This window comes from Hyaloscypha bicolor (genome assembly GCF_002865645.1).
Source record: "Hyaloscypha bicolor E unplaced genomic scaffold K444scaffold_124, whole genome shotgun sequence".
Classification (NCBI taxonomy): domain Eukaryota; kingdom Fungi; phylum Ascomycota; class Leotiomycetes; order Helotiales; family Hyaloscyphaceae; genus Hyaloscypha; species Hyaloscypha bicolor.
The window spans coordinates 934,302-954,547 of NW_020194626.1; the positions used below are offsets into that span (position 1 = coordinate 934,302).

The 20,246-nt window shown below is 39.4% G+C and overlaps 4 protein-coding genes across 4 annotated transcripts; 1 reads left to right on the forward strand and 3 right to left on the reverse strand.

The window, feature by feature from the left end:
• Window positions 1-3,115: 3,115 nt before the first annotated feature.
• On the forward strand, window positions 3,116-3,937 carry K444DRAFT_695185 (uncharacterized protein; the record flags this gene model as incomplete). The annotated part of the gene is made up of 2 exons (XM_024887878.1): window positions 3,116-3,448; window positions 3,518-3,937. Coding segments are annotated over 2 exons (546 nt in total), but the record flags the coding sequence as incomplete, so codon positions are not given.
• Window positions 3,938-10,262: 6,325 nt separating this feature from the next.
• Window positions 10,263-10,801, reverse strand: K444DRAFT_82888 (uncharacterized protein). Its single transcript, XM_024888741.1, has one exon. It carries the CDS (start codon window positions 10,695-10,697, stop codon window positions 10,356-10,358), a length of 342 nt encoding a protein of 113 aa, XP_024732790.1. The 5' UTR covers window positions 10,698-10,801; the 3' UTR covers window positions 10,263-10,355.
• Window positions 10,778-11,059, reverse strand: K444DRAFT_537086 (uncharacterized protein; the record flags this gene model as incomplete). The annotated part of the gene is made up of 1 exon (XM_024875437.1): window positions 10,778-11,059. One exon carries the CDS (start codon window positions 11,057-11,059, stop codon window positions 10,778-10,780), a length of 282 nt encoding a protein of 93 aa, XP_024732791.1.
• Window positions 11,060-12,572: 1,513 nt separating this feature from the next.
• On the reverse strand, window positions 12,573-20,005 carry K444DRAFT_568095 (BcCCH1, calcium channel protein). The gene is made up of 5 exons (XM_024877190.1): window positions 17,938-20,005; window positions 15,506-17,881; window positions 13,693-15,455; window positions 13,556-13,645; window positions 12,573-13,509 (listed from the first exon to the last, which is right to left on the reverse strand). Exons 1-5 carry the CDS (start codon window positions 19,711-19,713, stop codon window positions 13,023-13,025), a joined length of 6,492 nt encoding a protein of 2,163 aa, XP_024732792.1. The 5' UTR covers window positions 19,714-20,005; the 3' UTR covers window positions 12,573-13,022.
• Between the last annotated feature and the right edge of the window lie 241 nt (window positions 20,006-20,246).

A 20,246-nucleotide genomic window follows, 5' to 3' on the forward strand; every position in this document is an offset into this window, starting at 1 on the left:
TAGATATATATACCTATATAGCCTAATAATATTAAGATCCTAATACTAAAAGAATTCGGTAAGGAGCTTAACTAGTACCCTGAGCTAGTATCTCAAGTCTTATTCTTAACTAAAGGCAAATATAACTGTCCTAGATAGTAGGCTTTATATATTTATAATAATTACTAGATCTCTATTTTATTATATAATTCTAGTAATACTAAATAGGAGTTTTTAATATAATAAATTAATATTCTCTGAAAAGAGGCCTCAGAAATACTTATCTATTTCCGAAATAATAAATATAAAGACTTCTTAGAGATTTTTAACCCTAATAAAGCTTTGGAACTTCCTAATCTTAGTAATATTAAATACTTTATTAATATAGATAGTATGGTCCCGTACGGACCTTTATATAATCTATTAGAAACCTAACTAGAAGTATTATATCTATATTTATAGGATATATTTTATAAATATTAGATAAGGCCTAGTAAAAGCCTAATAGGGGTACCTATTCTTTTTATCTCCAAGAAAGATAAAGAACTATACCTTTATATTAATTATTATAAACTTAACCAAATTATAATTAAGAATCGGTATCCGCTTCCTCTTATTAATAAGACTCTTAACTGGCTCCGAGAAGCCAAGATCTTTATAAAGCTAGATTTTAAGGATATATATTATTAGGTAAGAATTTATAAAAAATATAAGTAGAAGACGGCTTTTAGGATCTACTATAGCTATTTTAAATATCTTATAATACTTTTTGGGCTAGCTAATATACTAGCCATATTTTAAGTATATATTAATACTATACTTATAGGACTCCTAGATTATTTTATAGTTATTTATTTGAATAATATCCTTATTTACTTCCGAAATAAGAATAAATACTATAATTATATTTACTAGGTACTTACTAGGCTATATAAAAATAACCTGTTTTATAAACTTAGTAAATACGAGTTTAATATTAAAGAAGTCGAATTTTTGGGCTTCCTTATTAGAATAGAAGGTATTTATACGGATCCTAAACGGGTCTATAGTATTATTAAATAGCTAGAACCAGAATTATTCTATAATATCCAAGTATTTCTTGGATTTACTAATTTCTACTATAGGTTTATCTACTATTACTCTCAGGTAACTATAGGCTTAATAGATCTCTTAAAAGAAATAGAAAAGGGCCGGAAATCCGGTCTCTTTATATAAATAGATAAAGTAGCTAAAAGCTTTAAGACTTTAAAAAAAGCTTTTACTATAATACCTATCCTAGTCTATTTTAACCCTTCTAAAAAGATTTATATTAAAACTAATATATTAAAATTCGTAATTACTAGTACTATTTTATAATAAGTTAATCCTAGTAATAGCCTAAAAAAATACTAGTATCTAGTAATATTCTGGTTCCGGAAACTTTCCGGAACCGAATATAACTATAGTACCTATAATAGAGAGCTACTTATAATTATTAAAGCCTTTAAGTATTAGTACTATTACCTTAAAGGGTCCAGGTTTATAATTAAGGTTATTATAGACTATAATAACCTCTAATACTTTATAGAAATAAAGTATCTAGAAAGCTATTAAGTATATTAGGTAATATATCTTATAATATATAATTTTAATATTATTTACTATAAAGGTATTTTAAATCCAGTAGACGGACTTAATAGAAGATCTAATTATAAAAAAGGTTCTATTAATATAACTTAGCTTCTAATCTTTTAGAATAAGTTAAAGGAAGCTTTTATAGTTATAATTTAGAGGTTCTTATAGATATCTAAAGAGTCCCTTCTTTGAAATAAATATTATTTAATATTTACTATATCTATAATAGCTAAGGAGAAATATTTACTATAAGACAAATAGATAAATTATAGTCGGTCCGATCCAAAAGCGATAAAAAAAAATAAAAACCACTATAATACTAATTGATATAAATCGTATTAATTAAAATTATACTATATACTATAGGAATTAATTCTATGTTCTCAAAATTATAATATCTTTATTATTAAGGAAGTTATAATGCACGTGATTAAGCGAGTAAATATTTTTGCGTTTTGTATGGTCGTTTTTTTACTTTGGTTATCACGTGACTGCCCCCCTCAGTTGACCGCTCTTCTATAATTATATTAATATCTTAATAACCACAAACCCAATTTAGTGCCCCTTTTATATACTTCCAATGGCTACCTCTGTGAGCCTTTAGAAACGCAAGCGAGCTGATTCGACTCTTGATTCAATTATAGTTCTTACCATAGCTGAAGAAGCTGTAATCCAAGTATCTATTAACGAACGGCATGGGAAACCCTCTAATATAGAGGACGATTCTGATGAATTAGATATTGAATAAAATAATGAAGTAGAGCTTGAAGATTCGACTCTCTTTTGGGCTCAGCGAAAGCTTATTATTAGTGGTAATGAGACGATTATTTTGGAGAAGCCTATATTCGTATAGCGAGAGCAAAGACTTACAGAGCAGGCTAGTAAGTTTCTTATCTTATTTTATTATAATATAAGTATACTAATATTATTTCTAGCTTCCAGAGGCTCGTATATTCCCAAATTAATAAAGGAATTAGCAAAGCTATTGAGAACTTAACAAAAACATGCACATGATCAGAGGGCAAAAGATGCTCAAGTTACAGAGCAATCTAGTAGGCTTAAGACCCCTATAATCGTACCATCTTTTAAACAAAAGAAGCTATAATTCGACATTATTAGGAGGTTAATTAATATTCCTAGGGATATGTAATTAAGGGAAGAGCAAAGGCTTAAAGATAAAGACGATGGAATAAACGAGCTACTTTTGGATGCCCTTATTGGAAACGCTTGCGGAGATAACGAAGCTCTAGACGTACGAATGACTTACCAAGAAGTCCTTGACGATGTGGATATTAAGCTAGCTCAAACCAAAGAGCTATATACTTCACGTATAATCGCTGACTTACACTTACTCCGGCAATATACCCAATAGCTTCTAAAGCTAGGGCAATATCGACTTGGAAGGGTTAATGCATCGCTCTTAGTAGCTTCCAGTAATTATCGCTTGAATAATGGAAAGACACTAGCTCGGCGAATTAGGGGGCTATTTAATTACTATCGATAGTGGCATGGTATTTCCCAAGAAACTAGGGGTAGTAAAAGAGAGGGTGCCTCTTATCTGGATAACGAGGATATTTTTTTAGCCTGCCGTACTTGGTTAATTAATCAAGAGCTTGGAATGATATTACCAAACGATTTCCTAAATACTATTAATCAGGAGATTTTACCTCGATTATTATTAATAATGGAAAAGCCTATTGCCCGCAGTATAGCTTACTTATGGCTCCCTAGGCTCGGCTTTTATTGCCATGAGACTAAGAAAGGGCTTTATGTGGATGGATACGAATGCCCTAATGTGATTGAGTATTGTCAAGAGGTGTTTTTACCCTTAATGAAGGAGCTTTTATCATATATAGTTTAATACGAGGAGGATGAAGCTGGTACGTGGCATACGATTTAATCTTTACTTCTAATTGGAGTTCAGGTACACGTAATGTACTTCCACGATGAGAGCTGTTTCCATGGATTTGACTATAAAAAGAGCCTCTGGCTAGCAGATAATCAGCAAAAAATGCCCGGAAAGAGCAAAGGGAGGCTAATTCACGATTCTGAATTTATAGGCCCTGAGGGGCGTATTAGGGTACCAAATAATAAAGGCATTTTTATCCCGGACGATCCTAATTTGGATGCCCGTTAAATTATATATCCAGGCTCAAATGGGGACCCCTGGTGGGATATAAAACAGCTACTGGTACAGATTACTAGGACGCTCGATATATTTGAACAGAAGCACCCAAACTGTATAGCTGTTCTAATATTTGATCAGTCTTCTGCACACGCTTCGCATGGCGAAGGTGCACTAAACGCCTTTGGTATAAATAAGGGATCAGGGGGGGTTGAAAAGGGTAATATTAAGGCCTATGGAAGGGATACGTACTTTCCACCAGAGTGTACGATTCCGGGGTTACAGGGCACTATTCAAGTCCTTTGGTAACTTAATTCGAATGGAGAAAGAGAGCCTAAGGGCGTGGAACAGATTCTCATTAAGCGAGGTTGTAATATCCCTGGCTTAAGATTTAAGTATCCAAAGGGTACTAAGTGTACTGCACCCCTTGAATACCCTCCCGCTATCGAATAAACGTGCTATTTAGCTCGTATACTATTGAATCACTAAGACTTCTTTAAAGAGAAGTCCCAAGTTAAAGAGCTTATTATAGATCGGGGATATAAGGCTGTGTTTTTACCGAAGTTCCACTGCGAAATCAACCTAATTGAGATGTACTGGGGGTATAGCAAAACTCGATATTGTCAAGTAAAGAAGACTAGCTTCCCAGATGCCAAGATTAAGGTAGTAGAGGCACTTGAAGCTTGTTCGATTAAGACTATACGGAGGTTTTACAACCGTACGTTCCGCTGGATAGATGCATATCGGAAGGGATTAAGTATTAAACAAGCTGCTTGGTGTGTACGGAAGCAAAAACGCCATAGAACGATATCTAAAAAGGTAATGGATGAATGGGATAATATGCAAAAGTAAGGGAAAGAAGGTAGCTAAGTAATAAGTAAGGTTTATGGATTTAGTTCGGCCAAAAATTAGCTTAAAACCTGTATAATTAGGGACCTACTATATATATAATATATATAGTACCAGAAAAAGCTATATTTAGTATTTAGGAAGGCTTACTTGAGCTTATAGGGCTTAATTATTATTATTATATTAATAATAAGGCTGGTGAGATGCCGCGATCTCCCCCTGAAGCCCGGGCTCACGTGACCTTAGCGAGCAAATATTTTTGCGTTTTGTATAGGGAAAAATCAAAAAAGTAAAAAGGGTCCGTGTACTTTAAGCCTCGATTATTAATGAACTACAAATTATATTAAAAATCTAATTAATAGGTATTTTTCGCCTGGTTCTATTCTATAATCGCATTACTTAGTATAAATTAATTAGGGTTGTGGTTAAAAAGTTATTATGGGCGTAAAAGAGCGACCGTTTTGTTGCTTTTGGATCGAACCGATTATATCTTATAGATCCCTTAACTATAAAATTAGTTAAGAAGCAAGGTATAGGGAAATGCCTTAAAGGCTCTATTACTATAGCTAAGGTAATAAGGGTATCTATAATTATATTACTTAATAGAACTAAAGACTCCTTAGTCTCTCGAGTTTTTGAATTAAATAGTTATAAATACCTAATTCCCTATATATAGATATATACGGCTACTAAAAGAGCTATAGTACTAGCTCCTTTATTTAAATCCCTTCTAGATATTATCTAGATAGCTTAGAAAAATAATTCTTAATATTAGAATATTATAAAATAAAGGCTTAGTAAGAAAGATATTAAGGGAAAAGAAATCTGGAAAAATAATTCGGGCCTATTTAGGTATTATTCAAGAATTATTATACCTAATAATTCCGCTTTATATTAAGAAGTTATAAAGCTTTATTATAATAACCTAATAGCTAGATATTATAGAATAAAGAAAACTCTCGAGCTCCTTAGAAGGTTCTAGTATTAGGAGAATATAAAAGGAGATATTTATAATTATTATCGAGAATATAATATTTACTAGAGAGTTAAGGTAAAGAGGTATTTACTATATAGTCTGCTTAGTAATTTACTATAGCCTGAGAGACTCTGGAATAAGATCTCTATAGATTTTATTACAGGTCTATTACTATATAAGAACCTGGTAGGAGGTTCCGATTTTAATATAATTCTTATAGTTATTAACTAGTATTCTAAAATAGTAAAATATATTATATATTATAAGACTATTAATTCTCTAGAGCTTACTAAGATTATATAAGAATATATTTTCTCGATCTTTGGCTCCCCTAATAGAATTATTTCCGATTAAGAAACGGTATTTACTAGCTAGTTCTAGTCCGCTTTCTATTTCTACTTAATATATAAATAGTATTTAAGTATAGTTTATTATTCTTAAACGGATAATTAGATAGAAAGGCAGAACCAGGCCCTAGAATACTACCTGAGATATTATTATAATACCTAAAAGAATAACTAGTTTAAGAAGTTATCTTTTATGAAATTTATATATAATAACTTAAAATATTAGGTTTTATAGGATATACCTTTCTATATATATTATGGATACTACTTTTAACTTCTATAGAATCCTGAAAACAGGATTATAAAAGAGGTACTAGCTATATATAGGAAGCTAGAAACCCTTAAAGCAAAGTAGAGAAAGCTTAAGGATTTATAATATTATATATAAAATAATCGGGAAACCTATTATAATAAGTACCGGTTAGCTAAATACTATTCTAAAGGAGCCTGGGTAATACTATTAATAAGAAATATTAAACTTAAAATAAGAAAGCTTAAGCCAAAATTTATAGGTCCGTTTAAGATCCTTAAATATATTAGTAATTTGGTATATAAGTTAGAACTATTAAGTATATATAATTATTTATATTTAACTTTCTATATTTCCCTCTTTAAAAAGTATATAGTAAAAAAGGATTAGAAGCCATACCTATATTCCTCCGAAAAACTTCCGGAATTAGTAAATAATAATAAAGAATAAGAATAAGAAATAGAAGCTATTATTAGTTACTAATAAGATAATAGAAGTAAGAAGTAATAGTATTTAATTAAATAGAAAGCCTGGCTTAAAGATTATAATATCTGGTTACTTGCTTTCCCTAACCTTAAAAATTCCAAGGAATTTCTAAAATCATATAACCGAAACTATAGCTTGGAATCCGAAACTATCTTTTAATAATCTCTTAAGATTAAAAAGAATTCTGGACTATTAAGAAAAAGACTACTTAAAAAAAAGAGAGAACCTAGATAGCTAAGAAAAGACCCGGAATAGTAATAGAAATATTCTTTCCCTAGGTTTTTTACCTATAAAGGTTTTCCAGGGTTTTATTAAGGCTTACGAGAATTATATTTAAATTATTAGAAAAAGGTTTAGAATTAAGAAAGGTTTATTATAGGTAGACTAGCTACGGGTATCTTAAATAAATAAACTCTAATTCCTATAAATTCCTAATTCCCAAAATAAGAATATTAAATACTAGTCCTATTTAGGACTTAGTAAAGAATTAGCTAATACTTTCCGGAATCCGCTTATCTCTTAATAAGATATAGTTATACTATAATAATATTAGTATTAAGAATATTAAAAGAAGTAAGTAAGGAACTTATAATAGCCATATATACCTTATAAAAGGCCCGAATTTCTGAAGTCAGGTTCCGAATAGCTATAAGTATTATATTATTAGTACTTGAAGTACTAGTAGTAGACTACTTAGTAATCTCGGTAATAAGCTCGGTAATAAGGTTAATACCTTAAAGGTAAATATTATAGTATTTCTTTAAGGAATTAGTAAGTATCTAAGTATATTAGAAAAAACTTACTTTTAGGATACTAACCCAAGTAGTATTATTATCTACCTTATTAAGACAGGAAGAAGAATTCCGAAGCTTATTAGTATCCTTCTAGTTTTCGAAAATCTAATTAATAGTATTATTCTCATTAGTATAATACTATTTAGGATATACTTTAAGAAATTTCTTAAAGGTTATAATAGTATCTTTCTAGAACCGGTAAGCCTTTAATAAGTAGTAAGGAATCTGAAATCGCATTAGCTTTAATAGATATTAAAGCTAAAGAACTTACTAATATATAAGACTCAGAACCCTTATTATAACGGTTATAATTCTTCTTACCAGGTACTATAGTATATAAGGTAAAAAAATTAATAAGTAAATACTTGAAATATTTCAAGTATTTACTAGTAATAGGAAAGGAGGCTATGAGGTTACCTTTATACTTATTATTACGGGAACGGATAATAAAGCTAGAAGAAGATATTATGGAATTAATTAAAAATAATTAAAGAAGACTTAAAAAAGGATAAAAGAAGAGGCTAGAAAGTAATAATAGAAAAAGTTATATATATGGTTATTAGAAAGGAAGAAAGTATATAGTAATATAAAGAGGTTCTTTTATAAAGGTAGAGAACTACCTGGATTAACTACTAGTTTTTATACTAGTCCTAATCAGAAACTAGTATAACTAATTAATATATATTCCCAGAAGCCCGTAAATAATCTCCAGGACCTCAGAAATATTCGTATAGGTTTCTTATACGAATATCTATTAAATACTTTTCATATAGCTATTCAGATTATTCTAATACGAGATTTAATAGGTGGCATTAGTTTTATAGGGTAGCGCCTTAGTATTTTGGATTGAGCTAATTAGAATACTCAGATCCCAAACGAAATCGCAATTACCGGCTAGTCTCTATACCTGGGGTATAATTACCCTTCCTTCTCGCTTACTTAGCCCCGATCTAATTAGATAATTTTTACGTCTATTATTTAGATCGTATTAGTAAAACTATCTTCCAAGATACTGGAAGTTTATATTAATTAAATAATTAATTAATTAAATATTTACTAGGATAGATTAATAGATCTTGGAGATAAGATCCTAGGAGGGGGGTATAGTTATAATATATACAGGGTCGTATGTAACTTAAGGGCATATAACGAACCTCGGATATTACAGGTATTAATTAGGGAATTCGGCAGCCCTTTAATATCCCAACTAACTACTATTTATATTATATATATTAGGCTTATAAATTACTAATTATATATATGCCATTAGGGCCTCCTATTTAGAGGGGGCTTCCCTGGACCTTATAGGAGGGACAGAGATTAGTTCTGTACTGAATTTAATACTATAGTTTTATAATATACTAATTTATTCTATTGTCTTATTACCTACTAACAAACACCTTATACTTATTTAATATATTACTTTATAAAGAATATAATAGGTATTAGTAACTATAGGTATTTTATATCCTTTATCTAATTAAATATAAAGTGAAATAATCTCTATTTTATCTACTAAATCAAGGTATTAAACTAGAATAGTAACCTAGAAAATAATATAAATAAGTATATATTAGTATAATATTAATTAGGCTAAAAAAGAATATAATATAGAGATTTAGGGGTTTTATTACCTAAATTAAGTATAATTCAAATAACTAGTTCTCTATAATACTATAGAATTATATAGCCGGAATTATAACTAAGTAAATATTAGCCATTTATAAGGGGATATATTTATACCGAATTAGGAAGTAATACTACTTATAGTATAACTATTTGAGATTCTAATATAAATCCAAGATATAAACCGTAAATAGGTATTAATACCGGTATATATCTCAATACTATAAAATCATAGCTAAGCAAACGTATTAGTAGTTATTAAAATAATAATTTTTAAAGTTAAGTTTATATTATACTTATCTTATAATAGCCATTAATAGACCAAATAAAGTTCGGCCCATAAATATTATATTCTCCCCTAGCTACTTTTATCTCTTCCAAATAATACTATATATTTTCTGGATTAAGTTCTTATATTATAGAAGCTATTCTATTCCTAGAAAACTTCTTACTATTACCTAGGAAATTGAGATAAGTATATAGAAGCCGGTATTTATAACTTCTAGTATTACCCTATAGGCCTTTATCTATTATATATTACTTGAAGATATAGCAAAGTTACTTCTTTTCTAGCTTAACTTGCAAATTAAGCATTTAATATTAAAGCCCTATAGCTCGGCGAACCTGCTATAATAATTATAGATTAGGAATATTATATCCTAAGCTCCGGAGGTTAGTAAGTATATTAGTATTAGTTATATGAATATCACAAAAGAACTATATAATAAGAGCCTTTACCTGAGGAAAAGGCTTGAATATCGAGTATTAGGAAGGTACTTTCTATTCGGAAAGCCTATTATATAGAGTTCTAAGGGAAATATCGATATCAAAATCATACTATAACCTCTTAATAATCTCCTTATATAATAGCTATTACTTAATTAAACAAAGAATATGGGCTTGATAGTAATTAATATTAATCTTTAAACGAGCTATTACGAAGAGGTTAATAATAGAAGATCAAGGAATTAATAATAATAAAGGAACAGAAGTATAAACGAAGTATATAGGAGGGCTAGTATATTAGGGGGCATATTACGTACATTTTATTGAATTTCCTACCCTATCGCATTCCTACCATGGAATGCGATAAAACACTATATAGATCGACTGTTTTAATTATATTCAACTATAGGTATTAGTTATATTATTAATAATAGCACATTTTTGAAATATCGTCGAATTGATTTTCTCAAAAAATAATAGATGCAGTAGCGTCGCTAAAGGAGCCCGTAGCTGCAGGTTGGTTTCTTCATTCGCCACTGCCAGAAAATCGCGAGCAGCGCCTTCCACACTAAACAATTTGTTCTCAAAGTCGAGGCCACTGTGAACGTCTAAGAATCCAGAATTTTCTTAATGGGGCCAGATTTGAACATCTATAATTTCTGCATATCGAAGATTTTTGGAAATACAAAGATATAACCCAACAAAACCTCCAGACCATGCTCATGAAGCACCAAGTCCAAGTAGAACACCTGAAGAGCGCCATCCTGTTCGCCGTCATAAACCCGAAAGCAGCCGACTCCTTATTTATATCCAAGCCGTAAAATTCATACGCCATGATCCATTTCACCCCGATCCTGCCGCAATCCCCGTCAAAACTCACTCGCCTGCCTGAACAAGGAGCTAAACACATGTCTATCACCGACATGCGTTTTAGCACAAAATCTTCGCAGTCCCAAAAGCTGAATGATCTTTTTCGAGCATTCAATTCTCCTCTCAGAGCAGTCCTCACAGAGAGCCCATTCTCTCTTCAAGGCCACCCCAGTAGACGAGTGGTCGTGGTTCCATAATCTCCAAACCCGACCCAAAACTTCTTCGTTCCTCTTCCATATCTAACATCGAAGGTTGTCGGTGCATGATGGCGTTGATGGTGCTGATAGGTGATGAGGTGTTGGAGGCGTATGAGTCACGGTTGCTTGACATCATTGAACCGTGGGACGTAGAAGATGAGCGTCGAAGGGAGCTGCGGATGCTGGAGAAGGAGAGAGACTGGAAACGTGTAGTCCGCATCTTGGCTGACGGCAAGAAGGTCGACTGGCGAAGCTGTATGGCGTTGAGTGTTCGGGTGGAGTCGGTCGTGAGGGACGATATGATCGACGAGGAAAAGTAGGGATGGAAGCAAAAGTAAGTTCTCTGTGGAAATCGTGAGGGGCCTCGATTGGATTCCCGAGTTGTTTATGTGCAAGTAATTGCAATGTGTGTCGAAGGCGCAGCCTCAAAGATTAGGGGTACGTAGTACACTTGAACGAGTGACGAGTCGTGAAGACTTAAAATAACAACTGGTAGAGGGATAGGAATCTCAACTATCTCAGTCCCAGAAATGCTCGACATGAGAGAAGAACAAGCAGGCCGATGTGTACGCAGCCCCAGTACTTAAGTGGCACCCATTCCTCACGCTATGACGGGTCTCGGTGCTGGAAATAGATAGGGAGAGGGAACAGGGAGGGATGAAGGGACGGTGAAGCTGGGAAGGGGTAAGAAGAAGCGGGTTGCCAGAACAAAAAGAATGCAATAATGGACGAACGTATGAGAGCAGGTGGTATTAATGCAAGACCCCTTGCCTGGTATTCCTTGGTTGCTTCGATCAATGCGAGGCGTGTTACAAAGGTGTGAGAGGGAGGAGAGGGGGAGGCCCGAGAAGGCATATCCTGGGCCCCCAGGGTGAAGTGCGGCCACTGCGGAGCTGTCAGGTACAGTACTGTACGTGCAAGGAGTCCAGACCGCAGCTGTCGGGCTGATGACGACCCCTCAGCCAAGACCACAACCCTGCGGCAGACCCTAAGGAGAATAAGGAGGCCCTGTGCGAGGCCTTGGCCGCGATATTGGCCCTTCTCGCGATCTCATCCCTCTCAACCGCATGCCACCGACTGCAGCCTCACAGCCCCAGCTGCGAAGATTTGCAGTATTGCATTGCAAATTTGCAGCTCGGCAGCTCGAATAGGACGGGATGCTGGGGCAGGCACTGAGACCGTCAGCAACACCCGTCTGGCTGGGAGCAAAAGCACGGCTCTTTCCTCCCACAACTTCCTCAAACCAGCGTGCCAGCATCACCCGTCGATGGGATCACTGGTCGCCCCATTCCCATGTACATCAAACAGACGAGTCGGTTACTCTGGCCGTTTCCTGCACAGCGGCGTATCAGCGGGAGAAGGTTGCTGCTGCAACGAGTTTCATGCTGAGAGCTCCCACCCCGCTTATTTCCATAATGCCCGCTTCAGGCCTAGCCTGAGCAACACTTCTAGGATTTTCCAGGGGATTGACACCGCCAAGTCCATGATGAGCCACTGACCATTGTTGCAGATTCAAGTACTTCAACCGTGCCAGATTGTCGTTGACAGCACATTATTGCTGCAATGCTGAGGCGATTGACAGACGGACGGAACAAAGGCCTCATGGCCTCTGAGCAGCTCTCTCCTTGCCGCTATCCGAGAATGTCCAGCATGTTCTGATCCAGAGCAGGCGAAGTCAAGAAACACCATACCCCTTCTCGTTTTTGAACTCTATTGAAATAAATATGCACCGTGGCCCCTCTTGGATATGACCAACATCATCCATTATTATTAAGAGCAAGGTGCTCGGCGTGGTATATTTTCTAAAAACTCCGTGGCTATGCACATCCGTAATGAAACATCCATCCCATCTGACCAACAATTGATCACGCGCTCCAGGCCAACAATGAACACCCGAAAGCAAGCCCCGTTTCTCCCATCCATGATGTACAGCAGAATACATTCGTTTGTGATTTGAACCACACCTCGGCTTGTCCCACCTTTTTCATCATAACGTGGTGAACACTCGAAACAAAATCATGAGGCGTCCGTGATCCTTTCAAAACGCCTCGCTTGCGCCAAAACTCCTTTGCGACTCGCACGGTCGGCCCAAATCCAATTCTAGGTGAACATCCCGCCCTCTAACGGGTTCCAAAAACACGCACAGTGATGGGGCCTGCGCCCATCAATTCAGTCTCAAACCATTATGAGCGATCTCCTCTATCTGGTCGTCTCATTGTGAAACTGCGCCGAATACTCTCTCCCCAAGCTGAATTGTCGAGGACTTCGAGAACATTTTCGGCGCTGACAGCACTTCCACGTCTGCTGCTATGTGCGGAGCCCGCCGGACTAAGCTGTTCTCCCTCAAAGCTGAAAGCAGAATTGGTTGGCCGATGCGGCGACAGCTGAGGAGAATGCCTAGGAGCTATTCCAGGGCTTCCGGGCGAAGGTGGGCCAGCGCCGATGGACCCAGAACGGAGTCTCGCGGCACCGTCTAAGCCGTGTGTGATAAATGAAGAGCGTGGATCGCTGATTTCCATTGGAGAGAGGAATGGGGATACAGTAGCCTTCGCTTGCTTGGTGATGTCGTTTTCATCGTCCACGAAGACTTCTGGGCCTAGCTGAGGAATGGTTGTCATACGTCCGGATCTCTTATTTTCCATATGCTTTCTGAATCTTCTTGACCAATACCTACTTTCATTAGCAACATAAACGTCCGAACAACTGTAGCTCTTACATAGTATCAAAGAACCCAAGCACAATCCTCCGGCGAACTTCCTCTTCAACTCGTTGGAGGCGTGCACGACGGCGTAGAAACTCCTCAAGCCTGATGTATGTTAGCTCAAGTCGCCCACGCGGAGCAGATATACTTACTTAAGACTCTTATTGTCACTTATGACATTGTAGTGGGCCAGAATCATCAAGACTGTCGTGAAGGAGATGCCCCGATCAACATCGGCTGAGACCATGACTTCCTCGAAGAAGAGATTGTACCGAGCTCTTGATCGTCGAACCTCGACTGCATCGATTTCGGCGAGTCTTTTGTTCAGTGCCTTTAAGTTCACGCCCGTAGCTGAGCTGGTTGAGGCCATAGACATAATTCTGCTAGAGGTGGGCGCGGATTGGACATCCTCGAGTATTCTTCGAACGGAATGTTCTTGACTATAAATTCGCATTTCGAACACGCCGGAAAGCTCGCCAAGGAGGCGAGGAAATTGTTCTTTGGTGATGTATCCTGTGCCTTCGGGGTCCAATGTAGCCCATGCTTGTTTGAAGCGGCGAATTTCCTCTCGACTGACCTTTCCCAGTCCGCTGGAATGTTGATAGACGTAACTGAAGCTCTCATAGATGAGAGAGACGAACAAACTGGTGAAGATGTACATGCTCAGGATGTTCCAGAGGATGAATAAAGCCCTTGCCCATTGTTTACTCCCACAGTCGCTATTGAAAAAGTCCGGGTCGTCTACGCAGAGCGGTGGCAGGATAGTGGCAAAATCTTCCATGATAGCATTCCAACCTTCACCGTTACTTATGCGGAAAAGCAAGATCATAGCTTTGGGCACAGTCCTGAAATTGAGGTTGTTGGTCTCATTGGACCCGAACCGTGTCAGTCCAAATGCCTGGGTCAGAGCAATGGCGAAGACCAAAAAGAGGATGAACCAAGTGGCAAGAAGGTTGCCGATATTTGTCAGACTTGCAGCTGCCGTCTTGAACAGTTGATCCAGCGCATCGTTCCGAGGAATGAGCAACAGGACTATCAAGACCAGGAAGGTTTTGTGGAGCTGAACGTAGGTCGTTTGAAGGAAATTCGTCAGCAGTAATACTGTTGTTATCAGGGTCCCGAATACCGCGAAGACGGAAAACAGATCCCAGGAGCTTCTCCTGAAACGTGCCCAGCTGAGCCCAACAATCCGAATAATGATGTTTGCCAAGTAGAAAAGCGTGAAGGCTAAAAATATGTAAACCCTAGCTTCGTCCGACCGAAGCTGTTCAGGCCAATATTCAACCATCAAGAGGATGAGATGGAGGATGAGTACCACGGTTACGGCTCGTTGCCATTTGCCATGCTTTCTTACAGCTCTTTTATAGCACCAGTCTTTCCATTTTTTCCCACCCGTACTTGAAGGTCTCTTTGAAGGGCTTACTTGTCGAAGCAGTTTTCTCAGTTCAAGCCACGATCTCTGATCTGCCGTTAAAAACGCTACACCAGTTTGCTCGGTATAATTGCGCATGAAAACAGAGATGAACAGTGTGAGTACGAAGACTGTAGCCATAAGATTGAAGATGACGAAGAAGACTGCATTGCCTTGGGAGGCGTAGCTGCTCGGCTGAAGTCCAAGGCCCGTGATAGATTCCGCACTCCACATCACATCGACCCAACCTTCCTGAGAGACGATCTGGAAGAGGATGAAAAGAGCATCTCCGAAGTTGTCGAAGTCGTAGAACGGGTTAGAAACCACTCTTGGCGCCAAGAGTGACCAGTTGTTGCTCGCTGGACTACTACCCCACTCCCCAAAACAATCCGCGAGTTGAATAATTGCACCGCTGCTGTCATTGCATGACTGCATCCGCCCGCTGAAGAGGTTTACACCATAAATGGCAAATGGTATTAGCAGAGCAAACGACACGAACATGGCCTAGTGTCACGTTAGTGAACGAGTACAAACCAGAATAAATTCCTTCCTACCGATAAGAGCTTCCAGATGCCGACGATAACCAAGGAATGAAACGTATCTCTGGCACTGTCGCTGACATTGAGCAATCTCAGCGCTCGCAGAGCTTTGAAAGCCCCTACGGCTCTTGATACCGAACCATCGTTGGTGAGTGCTGTCACCACGTTGATCCAAAAAGTTACTAGCACAACTCCATCGATTGCGCCCCACGAGCTTCTGAAATATGCGTTCGGGGTCCAGAAAAAGCCATCCGCGATGACTTTGATGATAGCCTCGATTGTGAAGATAATTGCAAAGGATAAGTCAGCCCACACAAACCAGTTCCGCACACTGAATGTATGCTTATTGAAATATTCCTTTTGGTATAGCGGTGTCGTAACACAGGCGAGGATGACCATTGCCACAATAGCAGCGTATATGAAAGCAGAAAAGGTGTACCAGACGGCTTTGTTCGGCTCCACGCCCTCAAAACGTTCACTTCCACGGCCAGGGCCAACTATTTTTTGGCAGAAGCGACGGATGCGATTTCTAGGTGTGAATAAAAACAGGGAGTTGTTATAGTTCGGGTGCCGGGCCAAGAATTCTCGCTGTGCCTTTTTCCGTTGTGATGTTGCTGAAACAGCTTCTTTCGCCAGGACTCTCGCGTTGGTATTATCCTCCCGCCCAGACGAAAATTGAATATTAGAATAAAATGGATTCGGTTCCCGATTCCAGATACGGTTCACAAACTTCCCCCACAATGTGGATTTGAACGCTGACTTGACAGAGTTTCCTTCCACTGGGGGAGTCTCAGCGACGGCTTGCTGTGTCTCATCTGTCTCGTCGTCAAGGAAGTCTTTCACAACTGCATCTTTCAACAACATCTCCATAGTCGCAGGCCCATAATCCAAAGGGTCTTTTGTTGCCTTAGATCGTCCAAATCGAAAGATGGCAGAGAGTGAGAGATTATTAGACGAGCCGCCAAGTTCTTTTCTATTCAAGAATGACTTGACTTGGTGCATGCGCTTCTCGTCTTCGGAGACATCGAAATTTTCCTGAATGACAGCTATGAACATATTCACCAGAATGAAGTTCGCCAGAATGAACCAGCCAATGAAGAATACTGCTCCGATCCAAGCGGTATTTCGAGCGTCATCGAATGCGGTAATATTGTAAAGATTGATTGTCCAGTTCTCGCTGGACAGAATTTGATACATCCCGAGGAAAGCGTTATAAATCGTAGCAAAAGTGATGTGAATAGTATTGCCGTATGCGTCTGTTTGCGTCAATTCCCCTCGAAATAATTGGACAGCAAATATCGACATTAGGAAGGTTATCAAGAAGACGAAAAGCATGAGGTTGCCGATACCACTCGCATTGCCCAGGACGAGTGTGATCAGTGATCTCGTAATTGGCACCGCAATAATCACTCGGTAGATTCTGAGAATTTGGAAGACGGTAAGCCACGCATACGCTTGACCTGAATTTCGTATCGGGGGAATCAGTATAATCGATGTAATGATTGCAAGCCCTAAGTCGAACCAGTTCTTATTTTCCTGGAAAAAATATCGCCAGTCAACCACAAATCGAATTATGACCTCAATCAGGAGGATCAAGGTCACCACGGTTTCTGAAACATTGATGAGATGGGCCCGCGAGGGAGAAATCGTTGAGCTTTGGAATGCCTGGCAGACTAGGCCGTAGCTAATGACGATGATCCAAACCCAATAAGTCCGGTCGAATAAATGTTTCATTTTGCTATTCTTTTTCGGAGCAGCAGGGTCCTGGGTCTGAAGCATGCCTTTGACGTGAGCGGCGAAAGCACTTGCCCTACTTTCCTCTCTGATAACTTGGAAAGAGGATGTGATGACAGCAATGAGCAAATTCAGAAGCCAGAGCGTCATGATCATGATACCACCAGCAAAGAACAGGGCAGCTGCCAAGTAATCGGAGTTCGTCGTATAGTACATGAGGTCCGTGAATGTATTCGCAGTCATGACCACGAACACAAGCTCCAGTGACTGGAAGATATTATCAAAGCTCATTGTCCCGTTATAAGGCAGATGCTTTCGGTCGAGCTGAAGGCAATATGACCCTTCTGGGCAGAGATATCCTTTGGCGGAAGTGGCACCGTCCTTGAGGTTCGAAAGGTTGTTCAAGGGACCAGTTTTGAATGGATCGTGGGCTCCGGTCACATTGTTGAACTGACCTCCACAGAATTGTAGAACATTGATATATGCTGTACCATTTAGGTTGTAAGGATCCATAGGGTCAGCATACACACACTGCCGGTCAAAGCTCGACTTGAAGCTTTGTACACCGATGATGGCGAACAAAAGCCAGAAGAAGCCGATGAGGAATGAGACATTGACAAGGAGTGGGGCAGCTTTCTTCAAGCTTCGAAGAATGATCTAAGCGAAAGTATGTCAGCTTGCAGACATGTAGATGAAGAGCCGCCCCGACTTACAGCCGTGCCATTTGTAAGGGACAAAAGTCGAAGAATTCGCAGGCAGCTCATCATTCGGAAAACGTAAACATGAACATCTGCCTCCACGCCCGTCACCCCGACAACAAACGCTATCCAAAAAGAAACAACGGCTATGAAGTCAAGCCTGTTGAAGCCATGTCGTAAGAAGGCGCGTCTCGCAAGTTGGAGACGTTGAGCCTGCTCAACAGTTCGGATGGCTTCGCCCTGGATGGCCGTAAATGAACGAAGAACGGTGTTGGCGGCGAGGGAAGGGTATCGAGGTGCCCTCACGGACGATTTTCGTTGAGGCTTGAAAACTGTGTGATATTTATCAAGAACGACCGCTTTCAACCCTTTCTTCCGGTTTATCGTGCTGTACTCGGCAGCGTTGAAAATGAACCCCGACACGATTATCCTTGCCACGATCTCTAGGGTGAAGATAATGAATAGTCCAAGTAGCATAAAGTCTGTCCAGGTCTCCCCCCAATGTAGTGGACGAGGATGATTATAAACGCTTTTCGAGGAGTCTACCGCGAGGAGAATGGTCTGCAGGATGATGAGTACCAAAATGGCCGGTTCCGTGAGAGGGTAGACTAGGAGGTCGCATAACCCATTCCGGATTTTACTCTCAGCATCAAATATGCCTAAGGATTTGCCCCTGAGAGGGTTCGGAGGCTTTTCCGCCTCTTCCTCCCAAGTTGGTTCTTGTGCAGCGCCTCCACCACCAAAGAATCGCATCGCCTTTTCGACGGGCTGCGTTGGTAGGTTTTCTCGGTATTGGGGTCCTGCTGCAAGTGGATCTGCCTTGTGTTTTGGTTGATATCGGGTCTCGGACTCATCACTAAGACTGCCAAGAGTAGAAGGGATGCTTTGCTCTCTGGAGGCTTCCCTTGAGGCTTCCGCTTCCATCCGTTCGATGAGTTCCGCTTCGCCGCTGAGATTGACAACACGCTGTGACATGGCTCTCACTATCGACCCTGCTCGCGAAAGAGCAGAAGCGTTGGATGGAGAACGTGACCTTGTCCGAACATCCCCATCTGGCCTCAAGGAGTGACCATAGCTATGACTCCTTGACCGCCCTCCACGCGGTGAGGTTCCAGTCTCCGCGTCTGGAAGCTCATCTCCTAACATTGAGCCTCTATATCTCGACTCCGGGCTGTTGAAGCTGATGCTGTGAAAACTGGTCGATCTGTCGTGTCTCTGGCCGGATGGTGTTGAAGGTTGTGCACCACTCAGTGGTTGCAATGAATTTGGATCAGTCAGAGGAACTCGATCGGATTCTGAACTGAAGTATGATGTATGTTCGTCTGCAGCATCTCCATAAGGTGAGAGTCCATCAAATTCGGCAGATTCAAATGTCGGAGTGTCCGTTCTTGGAGCGTGAGATACGCTTATGTCGGGAACCAGAAGACCTGCAAAACCCATTGCAGCTTGGAAATCCCCGGGATTGCCAACCGGCGATGAGGGAGCATCCAAGTCATCGTCAAAAGTCCGGCCCTGCTGTCCTTGCATCGTCAAGGGAGGTATCCCGCCAGATCTGCGCGTGGCTCTATCTGTCGGACTTGGAGATGCGTCGCCCAATCTTTCATATCGTGGCCCATCGCCATGCCCACTCATCGGTCTTTGGCCAGTACCCAAAAGATTTCTCCCCCTGCTATTTCGAAGGTGCCCATCTCCAAGGTCTGCTGAATCTGGCGGACGTGTAAGGTCCCGCAACGGTATTGACTGTGGAGGGGTGGTAGGAGTCGCAGAGCCCTGCGAATTTGTGTGAGGCATTGTGACCTATGCCAGAAACTCAAGGACCTGCGTATGATTGTTATACTGAAGTCGTTTCCGGAATGACTGTCGAGGTAATCAGCAGCGCAATATGCGCCTTGCAGGGAAGGATTGTGCTGATGGAAGGTGTTCGTTAGGTCGTATTCATCATTATTGAAGAGCGCATCTGTAGTTCGATTTACGTGGCTGTACTGTTGATCGCCCTCATCTTTTCGAGCTCGTCGACAAGGAATTCCATGGGTTTCGGAGGATTGCAGACGTCGTTGTTTTCAAAGTGCTCCAGCTGTAACAGAAGATCCAACCGACCACCAACGAGGCGCAGGCTAGACCAGGGGTACGATACTGGTAGTCTTCTATTTAGGGAAGTCTCCACAGGCACACATGTTGGAGCTAGGGAATGCCGGCAGCAGCAAACCAAAGCAGAATCTTAAGGGACTTTGGATGGAAGCAAAGCAGCAAGAAGTCAATCGATCCTCGACTGCCTTCAAACAAGCCACTGACTGTATCTGCCACTCCAATAACAATTAGGCGCG

Bases quoted from the DNA above. Each gene is read 5' to 3' on its own strand.
- K444DRAFT_82888 (XM_024888741.1), bottom strand. From the start codon at position 10,697: ATGTCGGTGATAGACATGTGTTTAGCTCCTTGTTCAGGCAGGCGAGTG.
- K444DRAFT_568095 (XM_024877190.1), bottom strand. From the start codon at position 19,713: ATGCCTCACACAAATTCGCAGGGCTCTGCGACTCCTACCACCCCTCCA. The intron at 17,882-17,937 runs GTAAGTCGGGGC...ACTTTCGCTTAG, and splicing joins CCCTTACAAATGGCACGGCT to ATCATTCTTCGAAGCTTGAA. The intron at 13,646-13,692 runs GTAAGTATATCT...AACATACATCAG, and splicing joins AGTGACAATAAGAGTCTTAA to GCTTGAGGAGTTTCTACGCC.